The 20,065-nt window shown below is 56.0% G+C and overlaps 8 protein-coding genes across 8 annotated transcripts; 4 read left to right on the top strand and 4 right to left on the bottom strand.

The window, feature by feature from the left end:
• Positions 1-39: 39 nt before the first annotated feature.
• N7482_009720 (uncharacterized protein) lies at positions 40-3,058 on the bottom strand (the record flags this gene model as incomplete). The annotated part of the gene is made up of 3 exons (XM_056691844.1): positions 40-794; positions 869-2,696; positions 2,825-3,058. The coding sequence occupies 3 exons, from the start codon at positions 3,056-3,058 to the stop codon at positions 40-42; spliced, it is 2,817 nt and encodes a 938-aa protein (XP_056539550.1).
• A 313-nt stretch (positions 3,059-3,371) lies between these two features.
• N7482_009719 (uncharacterized protein) lies at positions 3,372-4,903 on the top strand (the record flags this gene model as incomplete). Its single annotated transcript, XM_056691843.1, has 5 exons — positions 3,372-3,582; positions 3,751-4,043; positions 4,087-4,185; positions 4,410-4,649; positions 4,691-4,903. The coding sequence occupies 5 exons, from the start codon at positions 3,372-3,374 to the stop codon at positions 4,901-4,903; spliced, it is 1,056 nt and encodes a 351-aa protein (XP_056539549.1).
• A 3,121-nt stretch (positions 4,904-8,024) lies between these two features.
• N7482_009718 (uncharacterized protein) lies at positions 8,025-9,177 on the bottom strand (the record flags this gene model as incomplete). Its single annotated transcript, XM_056691842.1, has 4 exons — positions 8,025-8,232; positions 8,377-8,546; positions 8,670-8,839; positions 9,054-9,177. The coding sequence occupies 4 exons, from the start codon at positions 9,175-9,177 to the stop codon at positions 8,025-8,027; spliced, it is 672 nt and encodes a 223-aa protein (XP_056539548.1).
• A 4,384-nt stretch (positions 9,178-13,561) lies between these two features.
• N7482_009717 (60S ribosomal protein eL21) lies at positions 13,562-14,402 on the bottom strand (the record flags this gene model as incomplete). Its single annotated transcript, XM_056691841.1, has 4 exons — positions 14,329-14,402; positions 14,155-14,222; positions 14,030-14,077; positions 13,562-13,892 (listed from the first exon to the last, which is right to left on the bottom strand). Exons 1-4 carry the CDS (start codon positions 14,362-14,364, stop codon positions 13,562-13,564), a joined length of 483 nt encoding a protein of 160 aa, XP_056539547.1. The 5' UTR covers positions 14,365-14,402.
• Positions 14,403-14,595: 193 nt separating this feature from the next.
• On the top strand, positions 14,596-15,437 carry N7482_009716 (40S ribosomal protein uS4; the record flags this gene model as incomplete). Its single annotated transcript, XM_056691840.1, has 4 exons — positions 14,596-14,633; positions 14,692-14,748; positions 14,827-14,925; positions 15,026-15,437. Exons 1-4 carry the CDS (start codon positions 14,620-14,622, stop codon positions 15,435-15,437), a joined length of 582 nt encoding a protein of 193 aa, XP_056539546.1. The 5' UTR covers positions 14,596-14,619.
• A 363-nt stretch (positions 15,438-15,800) lies between these two features.
• N7482_009715 (uncharacterized protein) lies at positions 15,801-16,812 on the bottom strand (the record flags this gene model as incomplete). The annotated part of the gene is made up of 2 exons (XM_056691839.1): positions 15,801-16,511; positions 16,594-16,812. The coding sequence occupies 2 exons, from the start codon at positions 16,810-16,812 to the stop codon at positions 15,801-15,803; spliced, it is 930 nt and encodes a 309-aa protein (XP_056539545.1).
• A 355-nt stretch (positions 16,813-17,167) lies between these two features.
• Positions 17,168-18,546, top strand: N7482_009714 (uncharacterized protein; the record flags this gene model as incomplete). Its single annotated transcript, XM_056691838.1, has 2 exons — positions 17,168-17,265; positions 17,334-18,546. 2 exons carry the CDS (start codon positions 17,168-17,170, stop codon positions 18,544-18,546), a joined length of 1,311 nt encoding a protein of 436 aa, XP_056539544.1.
• Positions 18,547-19,110: 564 nt separating this feature from the next.
• N7482_009713 (DOPA 4,5-dioxygenase family protein) lies at positions 19,111-19,904 on the top strand (the record flags this gene model as incomplete). Its single annotated transcript, XM_056691837.1, has 2 exons — positions 19,111-19,181; positions 19,259-19,904. The coding sequence occupies 2 exons, from the start codon at positions 19,111-19,113 to the stop codon at positions 19,902-19,904; spliced, it is 717 nt and encodes a 238-aa protein (XP_056539543.1).
• Positions 19,905-20,065: the final 161 nt, after the last annotated feature.

Below are 20,065 nucleotides of genomic sequence, written 5' to 3'. Positions count from 1 at the left end.
GGGACCAAAGCCGTGGCGAGGGGCGCAAGGAAGGGGATATCATTTGCCTGGGGTCTTTGCCAGGTCAAACAAAGCACGGTCCCGCGAACGTGCAAGCGAGAAGATAACAAAGACCAAGTATTTCATGAAATACTCAAAAACTTGATCCGACTGCCGGAACGATAGACCAGAGCAGGCATCATCGGTAGAAACTCCACTCCAACGCGCAAGCTTGTTGAGTGATCCCGGGAGATCAAGGTCAAAACCGAGTTCCAACTCCTTCTCCTCTTCTGCAATGAGCTCTGAATCTTGACCTAGCTTCCCATCGCCACACAGAGTGTCCTCGTCACAACTCCACCACGTGGGCGAGCTGGGCCGCGGGGGAGAAAGCAGCGTGAGGTCAGTGCACGAGGACCTTCTTGAGCTGCTTGCAGAGAAGGAGGAGTCAGCGATCGAGTCGACATCAGAGTCATCAGCCGAATCGTCAAGATCCTCTTTGGTGGTGATCTCGGAGCCGTCTAGGGTAGACTCAAGAGCCTCCTTAAGAGCTGCCTTGGCCTCCTTCTTGTGCTGGCCATGTGCTGTCTTGGCGACGGAAGAACGCAGCCTCAACATCCGGACGACTACTTGGACACGTGTCTGGAGTGGATGCCCTGTGCCATGGCCTCCACGCGCCAGCTTGAAATTTATCTCGACCCTTCTACCAGGAGCGAGGTCTGCGCTACCGGTGCGACATTGACACTGACACTCCGAAGACGGGGTGAATGAGCCAAACGTAGATGGGCCGATGGCCTGTCGGGTCGCAACTTCCAGGCCTGTACAAATCAGTAAGCCTGCTGTCAGGTCCAAACCATTAGAGCGCATGGGAGCAGAGAGAAAAGGTTCTTACCGCCAAACGGAATCGTGCTCACTCCCTTAAGAGGCTTATGGAGTCGCGGAATCCGGTAGGGGAGGATAACAGGCCATAATCCCTCCATTTGCGCCTTTTTGACGCCCCGTCCCGTCTTGGAGGCTAGGATAGCCGACTCCATCTGGGTCTCGGACATGCCGTGCACAAGAACATCTGACAATGCAAGAACCCGGACGGGGCGATTGTCTCTGACGGTGCTCTGCTGGGTGCCCATGGGAGAGGCCATGCGGTGCGGGGCGCCTTCCTGCTGCCGATGCCGCATGGCTTCATAGATCCTGTGGGCAGAAGGGACCATCGTCGGCATTATTTGGTTCAGAAAGCCGGCCTCTGGGCTTAGTACAGAGGGATCTATGTAGTTCACGACTTGGCTGGCGGGAGGCGTGTCCACAATGTATGGGCCGTTTTGAGGCTGAATGACCTGGCCGACAGCAACAACTGGGGCATCGAGGCGCACATGACACCAATTTGTCGATTGCGGGTTACTAGAGCAGCCAGAACAGTCATTTAAGAGTTGACGACAATTATTGCACATCCGCCTAGCCGGAGTGGACGGCTGCTCTCGTGGACGTTGCACAGTTGGTCGCTGCCTTCGAGGCCGGCTGACACCGCCCCGTGGGTTGTTGCGCGCGGCGGTGGTGGGAGAGCGGGGAGGATTTGCCGCCCGCGCCCTCGGCCTCACTCGCCTTGCGGAGGAAGTCCTGGGCACAGAGGGGGTGCAAGACCGATGTCTCGCATTGGTCCTCCATCGACCACTCGTCTCAGGGCCCGAACGACGGTAGCCCGATTCCCCAGCATTGCCGGGTTGAGAATTCCCTGGCATAGACAAGGAAGGGCCACCGGCACTGTGGCCGTCCATGTACGAGCTGCCACCGAAAGGATCTCGGTGGGGCCCATTCCCATGATTGTCGGTTCCTTGGGAAGATGAGGGGGCGTTGGACGGTGGCACACTGATCAAACAGTGCTCTAGATAGCACAACCAGAACGCATCCCAGTCGGGGGTGATCACCGTACAGATCGGACAGATGGGTGGGCAAGTAAACGGGTTCTTCCGCCGTTCAATTGCGTCCTGCACCGCAGTTTCATGGTGGGTTTGGTTGCAGTGTTGCTGGATCTTGTCCTTCCTATACCTCACATATGGGCAGCGAGGAAAAGGACATAAGTACTCGCACTCGTGATAGTGTTTGTCGTCGACATGGCGCTTGAAGACGTGGCGATTGCTGCTTATGAAACCACAATCTGGGCATTGATAGGTGGGTTTGATTCGGTCAACCTGCCGGTTGGGAGCTTCGGGCGGCCCGGTGGGGAGCTGCTCGACCTCGTGGTCATCAGCGGCGCGGTCCATTATGGTCTGCAGGCATCGTTGGATTTGGGAGCGTTGCTCGGGGCCATGATGTCTGTCAATCAGCCTTATGAAAGATTCAGAGGCATGGCCAAGCCCCGAGACGAAGCTCTCTTGGCCTGGGATGCCCCTCTCCTCTCGAGTGGTGGGCCTTCTCGCCGGGTCCGGCTCCGGGGGTTGGGCAACCGTCGTCGCCGGGGATATTGCTTCCCACTCAAGATCGGCCGAGGGCCGGAGCTCTTCGAGCGTAATCTCATTGGGGAAAACCTGCGGGACACGGTGCCTGTCGTAGAGATTCGGATCGATCCCCGCGACGATAGAATCTCTCTCGTCACGTTGCGGGATGTCGTGTGTTGTGCTCTCAGAGTTCAGCAGTTGCCATTGTGCAACATGATCTTCTGTCGTGGATATACTGGTGGTATTGCCAGTGTAACCTAAACTCGGAAGTTGAGAGGACTGCGAGGAGTTCTGTAACAGCGGCATTAGCCATGATCTATGACACAACCCGATGTCCGAGCAGGGGCCCGTCCGAGCAACGGCGACGACGACGGCGAGGGCCGGTGGTTGAGCTGTAGCGGGCACCTAGCAGCACTCACAGTATCTGGGCCTGCCATGACCTGGCCTGCCATGAGGACGGCGTGAGGTTGTCCCTGGTTGGGATAGTCGTCCAACTGGGTCTTGATAGTCGACTGTGATTCCGTCATTGCGATGAAATCATCGCTCTCGTCAGGGTTGGACATGGGCGGGTCCTCATCCTCATCCCCATTCAGAGGCGGCAGTGGTCCAAGATATGGGATACTGGGCGGCCAATAATAGCGAGGTTGAGCCATGGTAGAGGAGTAAAGCAAGTAGTAGATCCGATCGGACGGAAGGCCCGATGGAGTGGAAGAAGAAGGGAAGGGGAGGGAGAAGAAAAAGATCAGAGGAAAGCCCAGCTCCTTTTATGTTCGATCCACGAGGGGGGGAGAGAGGACGGCCCAACGAGAACGACCACCACCCGGGTTGAGAAAGAGGGTGGAGGGTAGTTCGCAAAGGGTCAAACCCGGTGGAGAGGCACTGCGAGAAGGACCGGAGGGGAGAGATGACGCTAGTTGTTTAGAAAGTAGACGGAGTCAAGCATAGAGGACAATTTGAAACCAGGCGATGCTGAAGAAACCGCCAAACTATGGCATTCTCTTGATTCTTATGGGGGATGGGGGGAATTTCCAAGTGACAAAAGGGGAGCGCTGGGATTCCAAGTGGGGTTTAGCCGTCGAGAGCCTTGCGAGAGAACAAAACTGCAGACAAAAAGTGAGGCAAGCCACTGAGCATCGACGGGATGGGACCGGCATGGGGGATCCGACAGGATCAGACGGTAGGGTCCTAAACAGTCCTCTTCCGCAGTACCAATATCAGGCGTGCTTCCACAAGCCGGCATGGGACTCAGCCATGCTGCTGGAGCAGAGCTTGGGAGGGACAGCTCGACAGTGCTCGGCACTGGCTAGATTATAGGATGGAGAACCGCTGCGCCTCCAACGTCCAGCGACGGCGGAGGATCCTCACGATCGGCGCCCAAAGTCTAATGGCAGAGCCCAAGAGCCGAGAGGTGTAACGCGCGAACGTCATGACTATGACGGCTTTGATGCTACCATCACGACTACTGCTCTGCCCCCTCCTGCGCCAGTCACCCTTCACCCATTCGAAAGCATGGGATCGGCGCCGTTCCATCACGGCCAGTGTTTACGCAACGCGCATGACGTGGGACCCCCCAACCATCCTAGCCAGCATGAACGCCGAACCTGGGGGCGCGAAAGATTGACGGAGGCCATGTCTAATGTGGGCAGGTCCCTTGGGTCCAAACGCGCTTACGAGAAGCCAGGGTCGGGCTGGCTTCGTGGAGGAGCAACTCCTCCGACAGGGATTCGAGGATGTGCTGATCCAGGAGCGCGACACACCCGGAAATCATGTCACCGGAAGGGTCCTCTAACCGTTGAACAGCGAGCCGGGCGAAACGAAATACGGATTCACAAGCACCAAACATCGCGGATGACGGAGGAACGAGGGAGCGATTGAGAACGACCATGGACAATTGACTGGTTCGCCAATGCAGAATGGTCGAAATCAGACCCAGCTCATTCGCTCGAACAGTTGCCCTGGCGCAAACTCAAGGTCTAAGCATGCCCCAAGCCATGCCCTCACTAGCCCACGGGGATCCACTTCGGACCAGACGTCCAAACTGGCAGGCCGGAGTACGAGTCGCAACGAGACCCTGCCGTGGGATCTCCCTCGCTCTCGCATCGGATCCAGCCTGGGTTGGGAGACATGGCCGCGCCAGAGGAGGACCTGCTCTTCCCGACCCTCGTCTCCGATGCGATGACGGCGGACCCAACTCAATCCATGGGCAATCGGGCGCTGCCAGTGACATCACCCGCAGTGGATACTGTGCCTAGCGCAGAGAACAGACTACACCATACGAAGACTAGTTCCTACGGAGGGGGTGGGCGCATCTCAATGGCGATCTAATGATCCCCGTCTCCATCGCATCTGGACCAAGTGCCGGCGCGGGGGAGGAGCTATCGCACATCGTCACCACACGCGCCCCGTTGCTAGGAACCCCTGCCCTCGTTCTCGACGCACGACCTGTTCCCTGGCGCCCGGCTATCAATGGAAACTTCCATGCAGCGTGTCCTGTCTGAGTGGCCCGGAGATGTGGACGCGCAGACGCGGCCGGGGAATTTGGCAATGTCAAGCGGGTTCTTTGGTCGAGGCCAATGAGCATGATCCCGACCGGGCAATTCGACAAGCGGGGCTCGAGCTTTCTCCTGACGGGCAAGATCACACCCATCCGGGGCACGAGGCAGGACAGGATGGTGCTAGGAGAAGACTGTGAGGCGATAACGCAGGTGAGGCGATAACGCAGGTGAGGCGATAACGCAGTTGCGCAGGGCGAGGAAAGCGGAGGGAAGAGGCGGGATGTGCAAGCCGAAAGTACCTCTCTCCGCTCCCGCTTTCCCTCTCGTGTCCCTCTTCCCCTCGTCCCCCCGTTCGCCCTTATCCATCCTCCTGCTGGTCCTTGTGGGCCACACAAAAACTGGAGGAGCTCTGGAAAGCGAAAAGCCATCCAACTCAGGGCGCGCCGCCCCCCAAACCCCCCAAAAATCTCTGCGGCCTCATGAGGACTTGCAATCGGACCCTCGGACGCCAGCGCCCGGATTACAGGGTTCTTTTCCAACGGGGATGATCATGGGAAAGGCTTCCGCCCCGTCGAGCGTGAGTGGGCAGCCGAATTAGCTCCGGAAATAAAGTCGAGCAACTCTCAATCTACCCGCGATTCGCCGCCTATGCTCCACTGCGGTGTCGCAGACGCACATCTATCAGGCCCGCGGCCGACGAATCACGCTCGGGAATCGAGTGGTGTACGGGCTGACACGAGAAGGGGGGAGGTGGAACAACCGATCCCATGATTCTGAATTTGCTGCCGATCTTCTTTCACGGGCCTTTCTGGCGGCTTAAAATCTTGGCGGAGAGGGGGCGACGCCTGTGCGGAGCGCTCCCCCCGAACTCAGACTCTTTTTTCTCAAATAATTCCTCCCCTCGGGCCGGTCGCATGTGCTGGCCGCATTTTCTGTGCTGGTGGTGCTACGGTATTGGCTTGACCCTGGCAGAGGGGGTCAGGGGGTCTTCGTCACTGTACGCGTCAGAGCGGTGACTTTAGATGGGACTCAGCAAGAAGGCGCCCGTCTTTCAAGGTGCTGGCTACTTGCACAAACACATAGGGCCATTAAAATTGATTGGGGCGAGCTCGGTCCTTCCCTTGGTTGATGTCCTTCTGGGGTTGGCGGGGAGAAAAAGAAAGGAAAGCGCGGATACACACAAGGAGAACAGAACACCGATCAGGACAGGAAAAGGTGCAAGAAAAATAAAAATAAAAAAAAAATAAAAGGCGAACACGAGAATCAAACGCAAGTAGCCAGGCCCCTCTTTGCCGTGTGCACGGAACAATCGGTATAAATAAGGCAATTAAGGAAGTATAGGAGAGTTTGCTTGGTCCACGATCGACCCACCAATCCGGGACGCAACCATGGCTCGCAGAATTAGTTGTTCCAGAATCTCGGGCCAACGTATCCCAAGTGCCTCTGAGGGGAATTGACATTGCGAACTTGGCCCGGCGTTGCACAACATGCACCTGCAGGCTGGGGTATCTACACATTTGTCCTTTGGCTCAGGCGAGAGCCTACGGACGAATGAGTGATTGTGGGAATGCGATTACCGGGTGGAAGCGGCAGGGAGAAATTGCCGGCCAGGTAACAAAAGGCCCTTCAATACCCGGACTCTCACCGAGGATGAGAAATCAGAAACAGAACCCGCTGCAAGCAAAGCCAACCCCCATAGTCAACGACTGAGATGGCTCACGACCGACATGGCTCACGAACTGACATGGCTCACGAACTGACATGGCTCACGACTGACATGGTGCAGGTCAATTACTGCGCCCAGCGCCGGCTCGCACTCATACCGGCGTTCGGCGCACTGATTGGACACCTTAGACCCCTGGCAGCAAGACCCGACCTGACATACAAGCTCGGAAAATCCTGCATGCACCCAACCATGAGCCATGACGATGAAAATTCTGCAGTCAGCTGTGAAGGGGGCCAAACCGTCGCGAAGGGGGGGAACAAAAAAATTCATAGCCGTCTCCCTGGTTGTCGGCGAATGTATCGTTCTTCGCTGAATGCGCTGAAATGGAATGGTCCGCGCTGCCCGGTCGGTATGCCTCGGGCATGGCTGCGTTTGGTTGTGAGTGGGCGTAGATCATTGGCTTGTTGGCGGGTTAGGGGGATGCGCGCTCTGAATATGCATGCTTGACGGGCTGCTGGTGCGCCGGGTACTGCACGGGCGATGAGACCTGATCGGGTCGCCGTCGTTTGACACTTGACAGTTGACAGTTGGACTCGATACTTTCTGAGTGTGGCCGGTTGATCCAATTGCATTTAATTGTGAATTGATGGTTTTTTTTTCAAATTATGATTTAGCTTCCCTTGTTTTTCCTGCGATGCGCGACGAAGGTTTCAGGTCTTGACACAGATTTTAGGTCTCGATACAGATGTTAGGTCCTTGGCACAGCTTTTCAGGTTGCGACAGAGATTTCACGTCTAGCGCTAGTCCGTGTCTCCGTGGTTGCGGCTCTAGTTCCGTGTTGGCCCGACGAAGATAGCAAGATGGTGGTAGAGTCGGCTATTGGAATGACGCGCAGGTCTAGCAAGATCGGAGAATGGAGAACGGAACATCACCTGACTCCTCTCTTCTCTCCGAGAGATTGGGGAACGGTTCAATGCGAATTGCGCAGATGTCGCCATGTATGTCTATCTATTTAGCTTTTGGGGATAATAAAACACGTCCAGAGAAAGAAAGGTCCAAAAACAAACATCGCCAAAAGATCAAACGGGGAAATGAAAAGCACGGAGATCCAAAATCAACCAAATCAGACGTTCCAAGAAAATACCCCAATGTCCTCAAGCTCCCGTCCACTCCACTTGTTCCTTTGCGGGGCAGGCCGACGGGGATGCCCCACCGACGGACTATCTTCTCCACACCAAACCCCGCCAAGATAAAAAAGAATATCAAGACCAGGAGCCATACCATCGACCGATCACTCCAGAACGGCACCACATAACAGCATCCCCCCAAAACGCACCGGGACGCGCCCATGTCATTCCGTCCACGCCATGTGTAACACGTACCTGGCAAGACCAGCGCTGCCAGGAACAACGTCCACATGGCCTGTGTAAGGCACGGGCACTGCGCCGCGCCGCCGCCTTATTTGAGGCCGAGGGGTACCCACGGCTGGGATTCCTTCGGCGCGGCCAGCCAGGCCGACACGGCGGCGGAGCCCTTGGCGGGTTTGTTCTTGGGTAGGAGGGAGGCGTACGAGGGCTTGTCGTTGGGGAGGGAGAGGTTGTAGTCGTGGCCGGAGATGTGGGGGGCCTTCAGGCCAGCGCCGATGTGGCGGAGATCAGAGGAGGACCTGGAGCGAGACAGTGGTCAGCGGTGGACGGGGAGAATAGCATTGTCGATGGCGGTGGTGGGAAGGGAGCTTGGGGGAGCCCTGGCAGTGGGAGGGAAAAGATGTGAGTTGCCACCGCGGGCATGTGAGGGCAAGCTAGCTTACTTGGAGGAGCTCATTGTGTGGTGAGGCAGTATGATGCTATTGTATCGGTACAGGAATTCGTGCGTGGTGGCGGCGAGGGCAGCGGACTTTCTAAGAAACTGTGATGAGCCAAATGGAACCAGACGGGGGAACGAGTCGTCAATGATCTCGACTCGGGGAGGCATTGCATACTTCAAGCTTCAGTTATCAAGAAGGCAGGGTGGTGAATAGCATGCTCTCGACGGCGCCGGCGGCGATTTTTATATTCTGCTCAGGTCTATGACGTCCAGTGCACGGCAGGCTCCAAGGCGAACCCGGGTTTTCTCAGGGTGAGGGAGGATAGCCAGGAAAGGAGGGTCCAATATCGCAAGTGGATCGTCCCACCACCGAGTTTGGGGTGGTGGAGGCGCCTGGGTCGCGCCATGGGGGTGTTTCTGGAAGCTTGCCAAACCTGGGCGATGGGCGAGGGGTGGAAGGGTAACGGCTGCCTGGGGTGTGGCCGAGATTAATTTAGGAAATAAATCAAAAAATAGAAATGAAAATTTAAAATATGGGTACATAGTAGATTTAAGAGGAGTGGAATGGAGACGATTGCTGAGATAAAGCTCAACCCCTGCAGGCCCCAGAGGGGAAGTATACTTGTGCCCTAGAAGCTGGTACGAGCTAGTACGGACTAGGCAAACAGTCCCTGGAAGTACCGCCGTTACGGCCAATACCGACACCATTCCATATCCCGCTGGGATGTTCCTGGATTCCTCGTGTGTTCAGGATCTCGATCTCGGTCTCGTCTCGTTCCAGTTCCAGTTGCAGTTCCAGTTCCATTCGCGTTGCGGTTTTGGCTGCGACCACCGCGGCTGTCCATCTCACGGGCTCGGAGTTTTCTCTTTTGGAAAATACACCCGGTCCATTGAAGGAGATTCACCGAATGGTGTGCAGTTGCAGGGTGCAGCGGATCGACCTGACATGTACATGGTGTCATGACAGGCGGGCGGAACCTTATCAGCAGGCCAAATGTCGGTGTGTCAGTGTCGATCCTACTGTATCAGCGTGGCTTCGAGAAACCGGAGATGAGATGATACGATTTCAGACCGCTTCTGTGCTCATCTGATCAGGAGGTGGGCGGAGGTCTGAGGACCACAGATGTAGATCGGATCGTCTCCACTATGGTGTTCACTGTAAATCTCCCAGGCCCATTACCATGCCGAAACACCTGCAGTAGTGACGGGTCATCAAAGCCCCCCGCACAGCGAGGAAGGCGAACACTAACACCGATTTGGGGTGGTTGCCTGGATCACCAGTGGCGGTGCGCCAGGGCCGACCAGAACCATGAAGTCACAGTACTGCGCGCGAGGGTCGACCGTCCAGGATAACGTCCACCCTTCCACCCTCGCTGCCTCATGGGTCGTCATTATCATAGGGGAGGTCGAGACAGCCCAACCGCAACCCGGGCTGGGGGGAAATGGTCCCGCCGGGTTGGAGTCTGCCCTAGGCCCCTTCACCCTTCGTCGACCGAGGGCGAGGGCAATGTCAATGTCAATATCCTGTCAATGTCAATGTCAATGTCAATGTCAATGTCTCGGTATCTACGGAGAATGGCGTACGAAAGACCCAGCAGGGCAACCAGTCAAGTCGATTCTACAGATAGACCAGCCCCACCGCACGCCCCAGGACCCGTCCGCGGCCATTAACCACCTGCAACCCGCCGAACCTGAGCGTCCACCACCGCAACATGAAACACCAGTCGAGCCGGAATGGCCGGTGCTGGGAGCTTGAGTCAGATTTTGGCCCCTCCGGGACGCAATCACGACCGCCCACGTTGGCGTGGACCCAGGACTCCGTGTTGAAGGACCAGCGATTGCGCTTGCATCCGCACTAGTGCCAGGGGGAAAATGAGGAGGGTGGCGAAACGGCAGTTCAGTAGGTGATCGCAACAGATCGCAGGGTCTAGATGCCGATGCAGGTCTAGTCTAGTCCGGGAGGAACACCCGGGGATGGATTGGCGCACGCTCTCTGGGCTCAGGCACAGACGTCTTGGGATCCCTCGGGTTGGGGGCCTCTCCACTGGGAAGACGTCGGAACGGTGCAGGGAGTAGGTTTTCGGGTGTCTGCATTGGAGGGGCGTCTCTCCTCACGCTCCGGAAATACCAGAAACAAGAAACACTAAAAACCCTGAGCGGCAAGTCTGCTCGAGAAGAATAACTCACGGCTCGCGCGCCATCGCCTGAGCCCGGGACGAAGTTTCTGGCGTCTAACGTCAGCACCATGTGCGATGATTTTGCGCTGTGTGACGGAGGAGTCAGTCCGAACGCTCCAGCATCGAACAAACAATGGCAGTGGTTCGACCAACAGGAAGGACAGGTCAGATTCACTTCTACTATGGCTGTTAACTACCGGAAGGCCCCCAGGCAACCACTGTGGCTATGCCCGACTGTGGCACAGCGCGCTCGCGTGGCTTGTCTCCCCCGTCTGCGACGTCCTCTGACTTCTGTGGACCAATTCGAACGGCTGCACCAACCATTCCCCCCGTATTCGTGAATCCTGCACTAAAATGGGTCTATCGCGATCACAGTCATCCTGGAAGCCCGCAAATTTGCCAGTCCAGCATCTCGACCGAGCCATGGAGACAAAAATCGCGCATTGTCCACCCAATCCACCAAAGTATATAATTGCTTTTTGGCTCGCCTAGCCCACCCTTCACGAGTCCTTCTGGAAAGAAGCATGGCCCGCGTAATGCCAAGACCAATAACGCCGTCGAAGTTAGATCGCCGAGGGAAAATCAGCCTTATAAACTCACCCTCGTGCGACTGCCTGAGGGCGAACGTAGCCCGAGGAACGACCAGCTGAATGACAACCGGCCGAAGGACTATCGGCCGCACACGATCCCCACAGGAAACCCGCGCTGACCGACAGCGACAAGGCAGATCCGAGGGCACTGGCACGCACAGCAAGTGCCGACTGTCGAGACAAGGCGCACCCTAAAAAAACAAAACCCAGACAAGGGCAGGAAAGAGCACCTTCTGGCGTCAGCGCTCCCTAGGGAGCGGCATCCGTGCAGAGACGCAGGTCCACCTGCCAATCCCCGAGACGAGCGCACAATCGCCTGGTCGCACTAGCGGGGTGCTTCATTACCGGACTATCCACTTTCCGGATTCTGCCTCTGCCAGAATTCCCGAGCATGGCCTCGTCCGCAACACGGCAGACGGACAATATTCTCGCGGGCGTGGGGAGGGACCTTGTGGAGCGGTCAGACAGGCTCACGCTACTGTGCACCTACGCAATGCCGTGCCGATCCTGAGGGAATTGGAATTTGATGTTTCGCAGTCTTATTCTCATTTGATTTGATTTTGATTTTGATTTGATTTTGATTTTGATTTGATTTGATTTGATTTATTGATTTTTTGATTTTCGGATTACCCTCTCTTCCCTGAGGGACCGGTGGATCTCCTTCTCCACAGTGATGCGCTGGTGATCCGCCATTAGTCTCCTTCCGATTAGAGTTCCTTCTGTCTTGGGGGGTTCCCTCAACCCCGTGAATAATACATCGGGACGTGCGGTACGTACGACCGTCGAAACATGATTCGGGACCCTCAGTCAAAAAGAGATGGCATGGGGGCAAGGGAATTACCCAGGGAAAAAAAAAATCAGGGTGTGTTGCTCAGGCCGCCTGTCTTCACCCTGGCTATTCTCCCTGGGCTCGGAAGTGTAGCAGCCCAACGTCCCCCGAGGGCCTCGCGGTGATTGATTTCCATTTTTTTGGTGTGGCGCAGTTACCCATTGTACGGCTGCAGCAAAATTCACCGAGCAGTCTGTGTAGACTCCGTCCGGCGTGTGGGAGGGGATGCCGGGGAGCCTCGTGTGGCTGTGCGGGATGTCTTCGCTGCAGCGCTTCTCGTACAGGCGATTCTGGCCCCGGCCTACGACCTGGACGGTGTCGCCATGGACTTGATGATCGGATGATGGCGTGGGCGATGGGCGATCCTAGTTCTAGACTGTTTCTTTTTTTTTTTTTTCCCCTACTCCTTTTCTTTTTCTTATTTGTTTTTCTGTTTTTTTATTTTATTTTTTTATTCTTATTTCATTCTTTTTTTATTCTTTTTTATTCTTTTTTATTATTTTATTTTATTTTTTACTCTCCCCCTCTGGATATGCCTCCGTTGGCCTGGACGGCGATCGAGCGGTGGCGGTCTCGCGGAGTCTTCGGTGCCCCTGGGGGTTGGGGGGAATTCAAGTCTAGACCTTGGGTCATTTCCAGCGGAGAAGGTCGAGGTGCATGGTGCATGAACCTGGATGCCGCCAGCGGAGGGAGCAAGCAAACAGATGAAGTCATAGGCATGGTGGCCGAGGTTGGTCTGTAGCACATGGGGAGTTGTAGATCGTGCTCCCGAGAATCCAAATAAATGATTTCGGTGACAACCATGATGATTCAAGGTTCAACCTGGTCCGCGAAAGGCGGGTTAGTCCCCGGGAGGAGATGAGATATGGAGAGAGCCAGCGACGAATCCCATCACAGAAGATCACTTCGTCAAGGAGGTACACAGGATATACGCCGGGCTGGTCATGGTGGAAAAGAAATGCATCGAGACCGATCAGCAACTAGCAGAATCGAAGGCTGAACTCCCAGGTTTGCAATGGTAAGCAATGATATTCTTGCATCGAACCCTACTTGGTGAACACCGTGATTTCTTCCTGGCATCCCAACACCCGTCCGCCAGTCCGTGGAAGCGCTTGGCCGAAAGTATGCCATGCCCGCGCGGATGTGGCGATATGGGATCTATTCATTCTGGGAGCTGCTCCGACCAAAAGCTCCCGTAATCGGGGGACTACATGTTGGAACGGCATGTATCTCGCATAGCTGGATAATGAGACCGCTGTTGTGAAAGCGTGGTAGCGTCTCGCGGGACGTGGATCGAGTGTCTGGGAGATTTAGCACGATATCGCATGGCCGTGGAAGCGTCTGATACGAAATTAAGTGATAACTCGGGAAAATTTTGATTTTTGTTTCATTCAGGGGAATCTATGCACAGGCGAGAGAATGTGCCAGGGCGATTGGAAACCCTTCACGCGTCGTCTCATGCAGCCAGAGGTCTGCCTCCTCCCCGACTCAGGGCGAGGAAGACCGGAGTAAAAACCCAGTTTTGTAAAAAGCACAACACCAAACAACCACGCGCACCAAAACCCAGTAAACCCCAAATTCCGCGCGAGCCGCTTAGATGTGGGTGTCGTAGGCGATGGGGACGACGGTCTCGGGCGCGTTGCCGGCGATGGAGACGAGGTGGCCATCGCGGGGGCCAACGGCCTGGCGCTTCAGGTGAACGTGGATACCCTTCTCCTTGGCCTCACGCTTCTTAAGGGCGTTCTCCTTGACACGGTTGATGAACTCCTCGCGGGAGCGGGAGTGCTGGACGTGCTCAACGCGGACGTTGATGCGCTTCTCGAGGTAGCGGTTGCCGACGCGCTTGTACAGGAGGACACCGACGGAGGACTTGGTCACGTTGTAGACGACACCGGTCTTGCCGTGGTAGACCTTGTGGGGCATACTGTAGAAGGACTGACAGTCAATATTTTGGGGGGGTTCCTGGTATCAGACTGGCGTGGCGGTTGGGGGGTGGGGGGCTGTTTTCCACGAAAACTGCCGTGCAGAGGAGTTGGAAGGGCAAATTCGGATTGTACTGACCCCTTCTGGACGGCACCGTTAACCTTCAGGTCGACAATGTCACCAACACTGTAAAAAATTTCGTCAGTCCCATTTCTTTGTAACTCGTCTCCATATGCGGTCTTGAAAAAGGATGTCGATCGTACCGGTAGGTCTTCATGTAGGTGGACAGGCGGATCATACCATGCTCCTTGAAGGAGCGGCTGAAGGCATACTATAATTCCTTCTCGTCAGTACGCTGGTCTCGCTCGTTGTCCCTCAGGTGTGCCAGGCGAAATGTCGTGCATCGAGGGGCGAAAATCGAGGTGGTGTAGACGTACCCGAGTGCCGGCGCGCAGACCGTACGAGTGAGGCATGACGGCGGTGTTGTGGTTTGGGCGTGTTGAAAAGTGTCGACAACGGGCTGCCTTTCGTCAACCTGGAAGTTGAAGCGGCGGAGAGTGTGGTATCGGTTGGTCACGTGTTAGGGTTAGCGCACATTAACCCTGCGTACCTTCCATATGTGGACTAGCGTGATCACATAGCCGAATAATCCAAAGACCTTGGAACTTCGTGCGAATTTCCTCAAGTGTGCATTCGACAATCCCGCCAACCCAGGACACCCAGCAGCCATGGCTCCCGCTCCGTGAGTGACAACGAGATCAAAATGCAGTATCGCATGATTCTGACCTGCTTTTCTACAGCCGTGTCTACACCAAGACCTACAAGGTCCCCCGTCGCCCTTTCGAGTCGGCCCGTCTGTTAGTACTCTCCGGCCACTGATCAGAAGCGTGCTTCTGGTCATGTCGTGTGTTCCATATCTAATCCATTGTCCCTAGTGACTCGGAACTGAAGATTGTCGGCGAGTACGGCCTGCGCAACAAGCGTGAGGTGTGGCGTGTCCAGCTTACCCTGTCCAAGATTCGTCGTGCTGCTCGGTATGTGGAGGAACCATATCTGTGTCAATGGGATGGCTGTGGACTCGGCGCGACCGAACCACAGTCCTGCAACAACAGAGCTAACATTCTACTTCACTAGTGAGCTGCTCACTCTCGATGAGAAGGACCCCAAGCGTCTGTTCGAGGGTAATGCCCTGATTCGCCGTCTGGTGCGCATCGGTGTGCTCGATGAGGCCCGCATGAAGCTCGATTACGTCCTCGCCCTGAAGGTCGAGGACTTCCTGGAGCGCCGTCTCCAGACCTGCGTGTACAAGCTTGGTCTGGCCAAGTCGATCCACCACGCCCGTGTCCTGATCAAGCAGCGTCACATCCGTGTCGGCAAGCAGATCGTCAACGTCCCCTCGTTCATGGTCCGCCTCGACTCCCAGAAGCACATCGACTTCGCTCTGACCTCGCCCTTCGGTGGCGGCCGCCCCGGCCGTGTTCGCCGCAAGAAGGCCGCTGCCGCCGCTGGTGGTGACGGTGAGGCTGAGGAGGAGGATGAGGAGTAAATACCTCACCACTACAAAAGAAAAACGGGAGTCCGGTCGGGTTTCGCTTTGGGCAGCTCAAACACTCTGGGAGGTTCATGGTGACTGCAGCATAAAGCGTTTCATGTTGTATGATCATGCAAATCAAAATGAATCAATAAAACAGCCAGAATGGCTTCAATTCGGAACCCCGATATCTTTGTGCATCGCATTATCATTGCCTCATGCAGCATTGGGCCCTTTTATAGTCATATGTACATACAGTATGGTAGATTTCCTGAACGCCCTTATCCCCATATCCCCATTTCCCCGTTTCCCCGGAATACCTAGCCCGTGCCCGTCTTGGAAATATCGCCGAACTCCTGTAGCGTACTGCGAAGCCATTCATCCCTCAACATCCACCATCTCTTTTAATGTCTTTTCCGCGCCTCGGTACCAGCGCCCCATCTCCTCGAGTCCATCGCTCTCTCCTTCCTGCTTCTTACGCTGAGCCTCATGCGCCTGTGTAATTGCTTCGTCCTTCCGTCGCTCTAGCACCGTGCACTCCCGCTCGAGGGCCTCGGCCTCTCGTGTCTTTCGCGGTAATGTGTTCTGCACGGCAGCAATTTGACGGTTCAGTGCGGCCAGTTCAGCCTCCCGTTCTGATAGCAGTGCCCTCGTGGCGGGAAGTGGTAGGTTCTGGGAGGACCGAGGGTCCGAAGAGTCCATTCCGGCGACCTGTTTAGCGCGGAGGCCCGCGATGGTAGACTCGAGGTTCTCAATGGCGTCCGGAAGCGTCGAAAGCTGTTTCATCTGGACCTCGACGTTCTTATAGCCTGTTATACATGTGTTCAAGGTCAGCCACTGAAGCAGTAACGTAAGAAGGGAGGCCATACGGCTCGCCAGCTCTCGACCCATCGTCTCCATTTCCTCGATCATGAGGCGGGCTTCTTCTTTCTGCGCCTTGAGCTCGGCTTTGACTTTGGCCAGTTGTGTCTCCATTTCGACGTTTTCATTGTGCCCGACCACGAGGGGCGGGTCGCCCACGATTGCGCGGAGGAACTTCTCCTTCGTCACTTGCTCGAGGTAGGAAAATCGCAGCTTGGAAAAGAGCTCCTGGATCACAGAGAAGGGCACATGTCAGCAATTGCAACCACGCCATGCGAACCATAGACCTAGCACCAGGTTCGTCGCGCACCTTATAGTGTGTAAGATCAGCCTCGAGCGAGGCCGGCGTGGGGTCATTCCAGTTTGACATAGAAACATCGGAGCGTCGCTTTGAGGGAGATGGATTGGAGTCACCGGCGTCAGAGATGGGCTCGCTGATGCGAATAATCGCAAGACGTTTCTTCAAGTCGCCCTGCTCTTGCTCGAGCTGCTGGAGGGCACGCAAGGGATCAGGAGTTTCTGACGCCATCTTGCAACGGCAATTGTGACGGATTCGCAGTTTCTTATGAGCTTAAATGAAGTTGCAAAGGAAACGCCTAAGAAAGTGAGTGTTCGCCAACTCCCACGCAGGCGCGGGACGGTAAACAACTCACTTATCGCGACTGATAACTAATGGGCCAAGGCGGTGAGCCGCCAAAATGTTGGAAGGCGCCAGCTCGTTGCTTCTTCTCTCCCCTGCTGCTTTCTACAGTGGATAGTGAGCCCTTATTTTCCATGATGGCCCAGTAATTCCTGTTTGATTCTTCTCTTGTCCTCACGGCACTTGCACAACTCACTTGGTTCTGTCCGGCCCGCACCTCCGCAGTCTGCGGCTTGACGACATCATGGACGACTACCACGTTGCGCAAGTCCTCGCCAGCGAGGCGCGAGACAGCTCTCAGAAATATGAGAGTCATGGACTTGGCGCGTATCTGCTTCGGAAGTAGGTTCACATCGGTGTCGTTATTTTCTCTTCACTGCGAGTTGCAAACTGACTTGGAACACCTCCAGACCGGCCGGGAACGCTCCCAAACCCAATACCCGATTCCTGCGGCACTTGATCAAAGAGACGGATAGTCACAACACAGCGCTCAAACGCAAAGAGGAGAGAGAAGCGAGGGAGCGCATGCGTCAGCTGAAAGACCAGCCCAAACATGACTCGGCTCCAACAACTTCTTCAGCCACGGGAAAGCACGATCGCCGTTCCAGAAGCAGAGACGGAGGAAGAAGTCATAGAGAGGATCGTGACAATCGCCACGAACGCGACGGTCGCGAGCATTCGAATTCTCGGCGCCGACATCGCAATCGTCCTTCGTCTACTGAAAGAGATCGAGCACGCCGCCATCGCCGTCCGGACGAGCCCCACGAGCGAGCAACGAGAGACCGGACCGAGCACCGTCGAGATCGCCATGAGTCTTCTCGGAAAAGCCGTCGAGGCCGCGAGAGATCATCCTCGCACTCTCGCAGTCGGTCTCCTCGGCGAGACCGCAGTTCTGGACGCCATCACCGATCAGCGTCTTCGCCAGACCCTCGGTCATCGCAACCACGGCGGACGCGAACAGGCCACCGCCATGAGCGCTCTGAGCTCTCTGAGCGTGCAAGACATCTCTTGCCTCACGATTCCCGCTCCACCACGACTCAGGATTCTGTCAAACCTCGCAAACAAAAACGGGGGTCGCCGTCCCCGGGCGAGCCTACCTTTACCACTCTACGTCGCGACCGTACCGATGATGAATCCGATCCTTTGGAAGATCTCATTGGGCCCCTGCCTCCGCAGATGGATGGTGATGGTGCTGCCCCGATTCGCTCTCGGGGCCGTGGAGCGTATAAACCCAGCGCCAGCACCATTGACGCTCACTTTGCTCCGGACTACGACCCTACCATCGATGTTCAGCCTGGTGACAATGAGGGACCTTCTCTAAACAAGATTTCTCCTCGGCCCGTCGCGGGTCTTATGGCAGGGGAAGATGACTGGGATATGGCTCTCGAGGCGTTGCGCGACCGGCAACGTTGGAAGCAGAAAGGCGAGGAGAGACTACGCGCCGCGGGAATGAACGAAGACACCATCGATCGGTGGAAGAACAACGCTGCGTTCACCGGGGCAAACAGCGGCGAAGGCAGGCCGGAGAATGTGCGATGGTCGAAGAAAGGCGAGGGCCGAGAATGGGATCGGGGTAAAGTCATGGATGACGAAGGCCACATCGATGTCCGGGCTGCCTGGTAACCTTTCTTCTTGTTCTTCTGCTTTGGAGCGTGGCGTTTAGAGGCTACTTTGTTTTTTCTTGATACCAGGGGATACCTTCGCATCTGTCGCACCGGATACACACGGTCACCATGGACACTAGTGTAGGATGAGACACCACTGTATTCATATCTCCAATATCATTAGGTTATGTGGGGACGGCAAAACTTATGGATGCGCGCCCATAGAAGGTGGCCTGAGCCGACAGGTAGTATCAGCGCATCTGTTCTCAAATACCTCGAAAACAGCTATCTAATCGGAGTGCGGAACGGTTCCGCGCTGGCGGATGGTGATTCTCAAGTCAAACTGACGACATCAGTCATCCTGCCCGCGATTGCAAATGCTTAGAGATCCATGGGTCTTTCCACACATACCCTTCCTCGTGCCACTGATAACCTTCTTTCTACCCCCTTCGCCTTATCTCTGTGCCTCCGAAGCGCCCATCAGTAAGTATAAATCGCGGAACATCACCGATTGAGCTCTTCAATCCTATTTACCCCGAACATCTACTCGGGAGCCCGGGACGTCCTTCAAATCTCCACCACAATGACAGACCAATTTGCCTTCTCCCACCCGTCCCCGCTGGAGGGCTACGAGAACCTTGAGCCACTGTCCGAGTGAGTGCCACGCGACCGACCGCGGGCGGAAACATCCGCCCACTCCTCACAACGAGTCATGCTGACCCTCCGTCCAGGGAGCGCAATGACGATGGCAAGTCGTTCAAGAACCCCCAGCATGGCATCCTGAGCAAAGCCTACGAGGAGTTCCCTGCCCCACTCCAAAAGGGGCCCCGCGGAGGCTTCGACATCCACATCTACCACTTTCAGGTGAGTCAAGACACCCTCTCCGAGTCGCCCGATCCGACTAACACACAGCAGAACAACCCAGACCAGGTCGCGTACGCAAAAGCCCTATGGGAGCGCATCCGCCGCGAATGTACACACGCCCCACTGCCCAACCCTACCTTCATTTCACACAGTTGCCCACATCCCGTTCCCCACGATGCTAACCCTTGCCTCCCCCCAGTCCCCGAACTCCGCATCTACACCTTCTTCGACCGGCCCATTGGCCCACACCCAGTTGCCATGTTTGAAGTCAACCTGTTCACGCCCGCGCAATTCGGTGCGTTCATCCCCTGGCTGGTGATCAACCGGGGCCCGCTGAGCGCACTGGTGCACCCCAACACGGACGACGATGAGGAGGAGGAGCGGAACCACACGCAGCGGGCGATGTGGCTGGGGGAACGGATCCCGTTGGACTTGCGGATTTTCAAGCTGATGAAGGAAAAGCAGAAGCGGGAGGAGGAGGCGGCGGAGAAGGCGAAGCGGGAGACGTTATAGAGGAGCTGTCTGCTCTTGTGAAAGTATGCTCGTTATGGCTACGGCGTATACGGTAATGAGAGAAGGGTGGTTGCGAATGTAGCGCTCGGGACCGTGAAGGGCAGGTTCAGTCGTTGGAGACTTTGGACATTAAAGAACGAGAATCCTGATTTCCTTGTAAA

Source organism: Penicillium canariense, assembly GCF_028826845.1.
Source record: "Penicillium canariense strain IBT 26290 chromosome Unknown utg000007l_segment0_segment0, whole genome shotgun sequence".
Lineage (NCBI taxonomy): Eukaryota > Fungi > Ascomycota > Eurotiomycetes > Eurotiales > Aspergillaceae > Penicillium > Penicillium canariense.
Note: the sequence above shows the minus strand (reverse complement) of the source record. Positions and strands in the feature narration are given on the sequence as shown.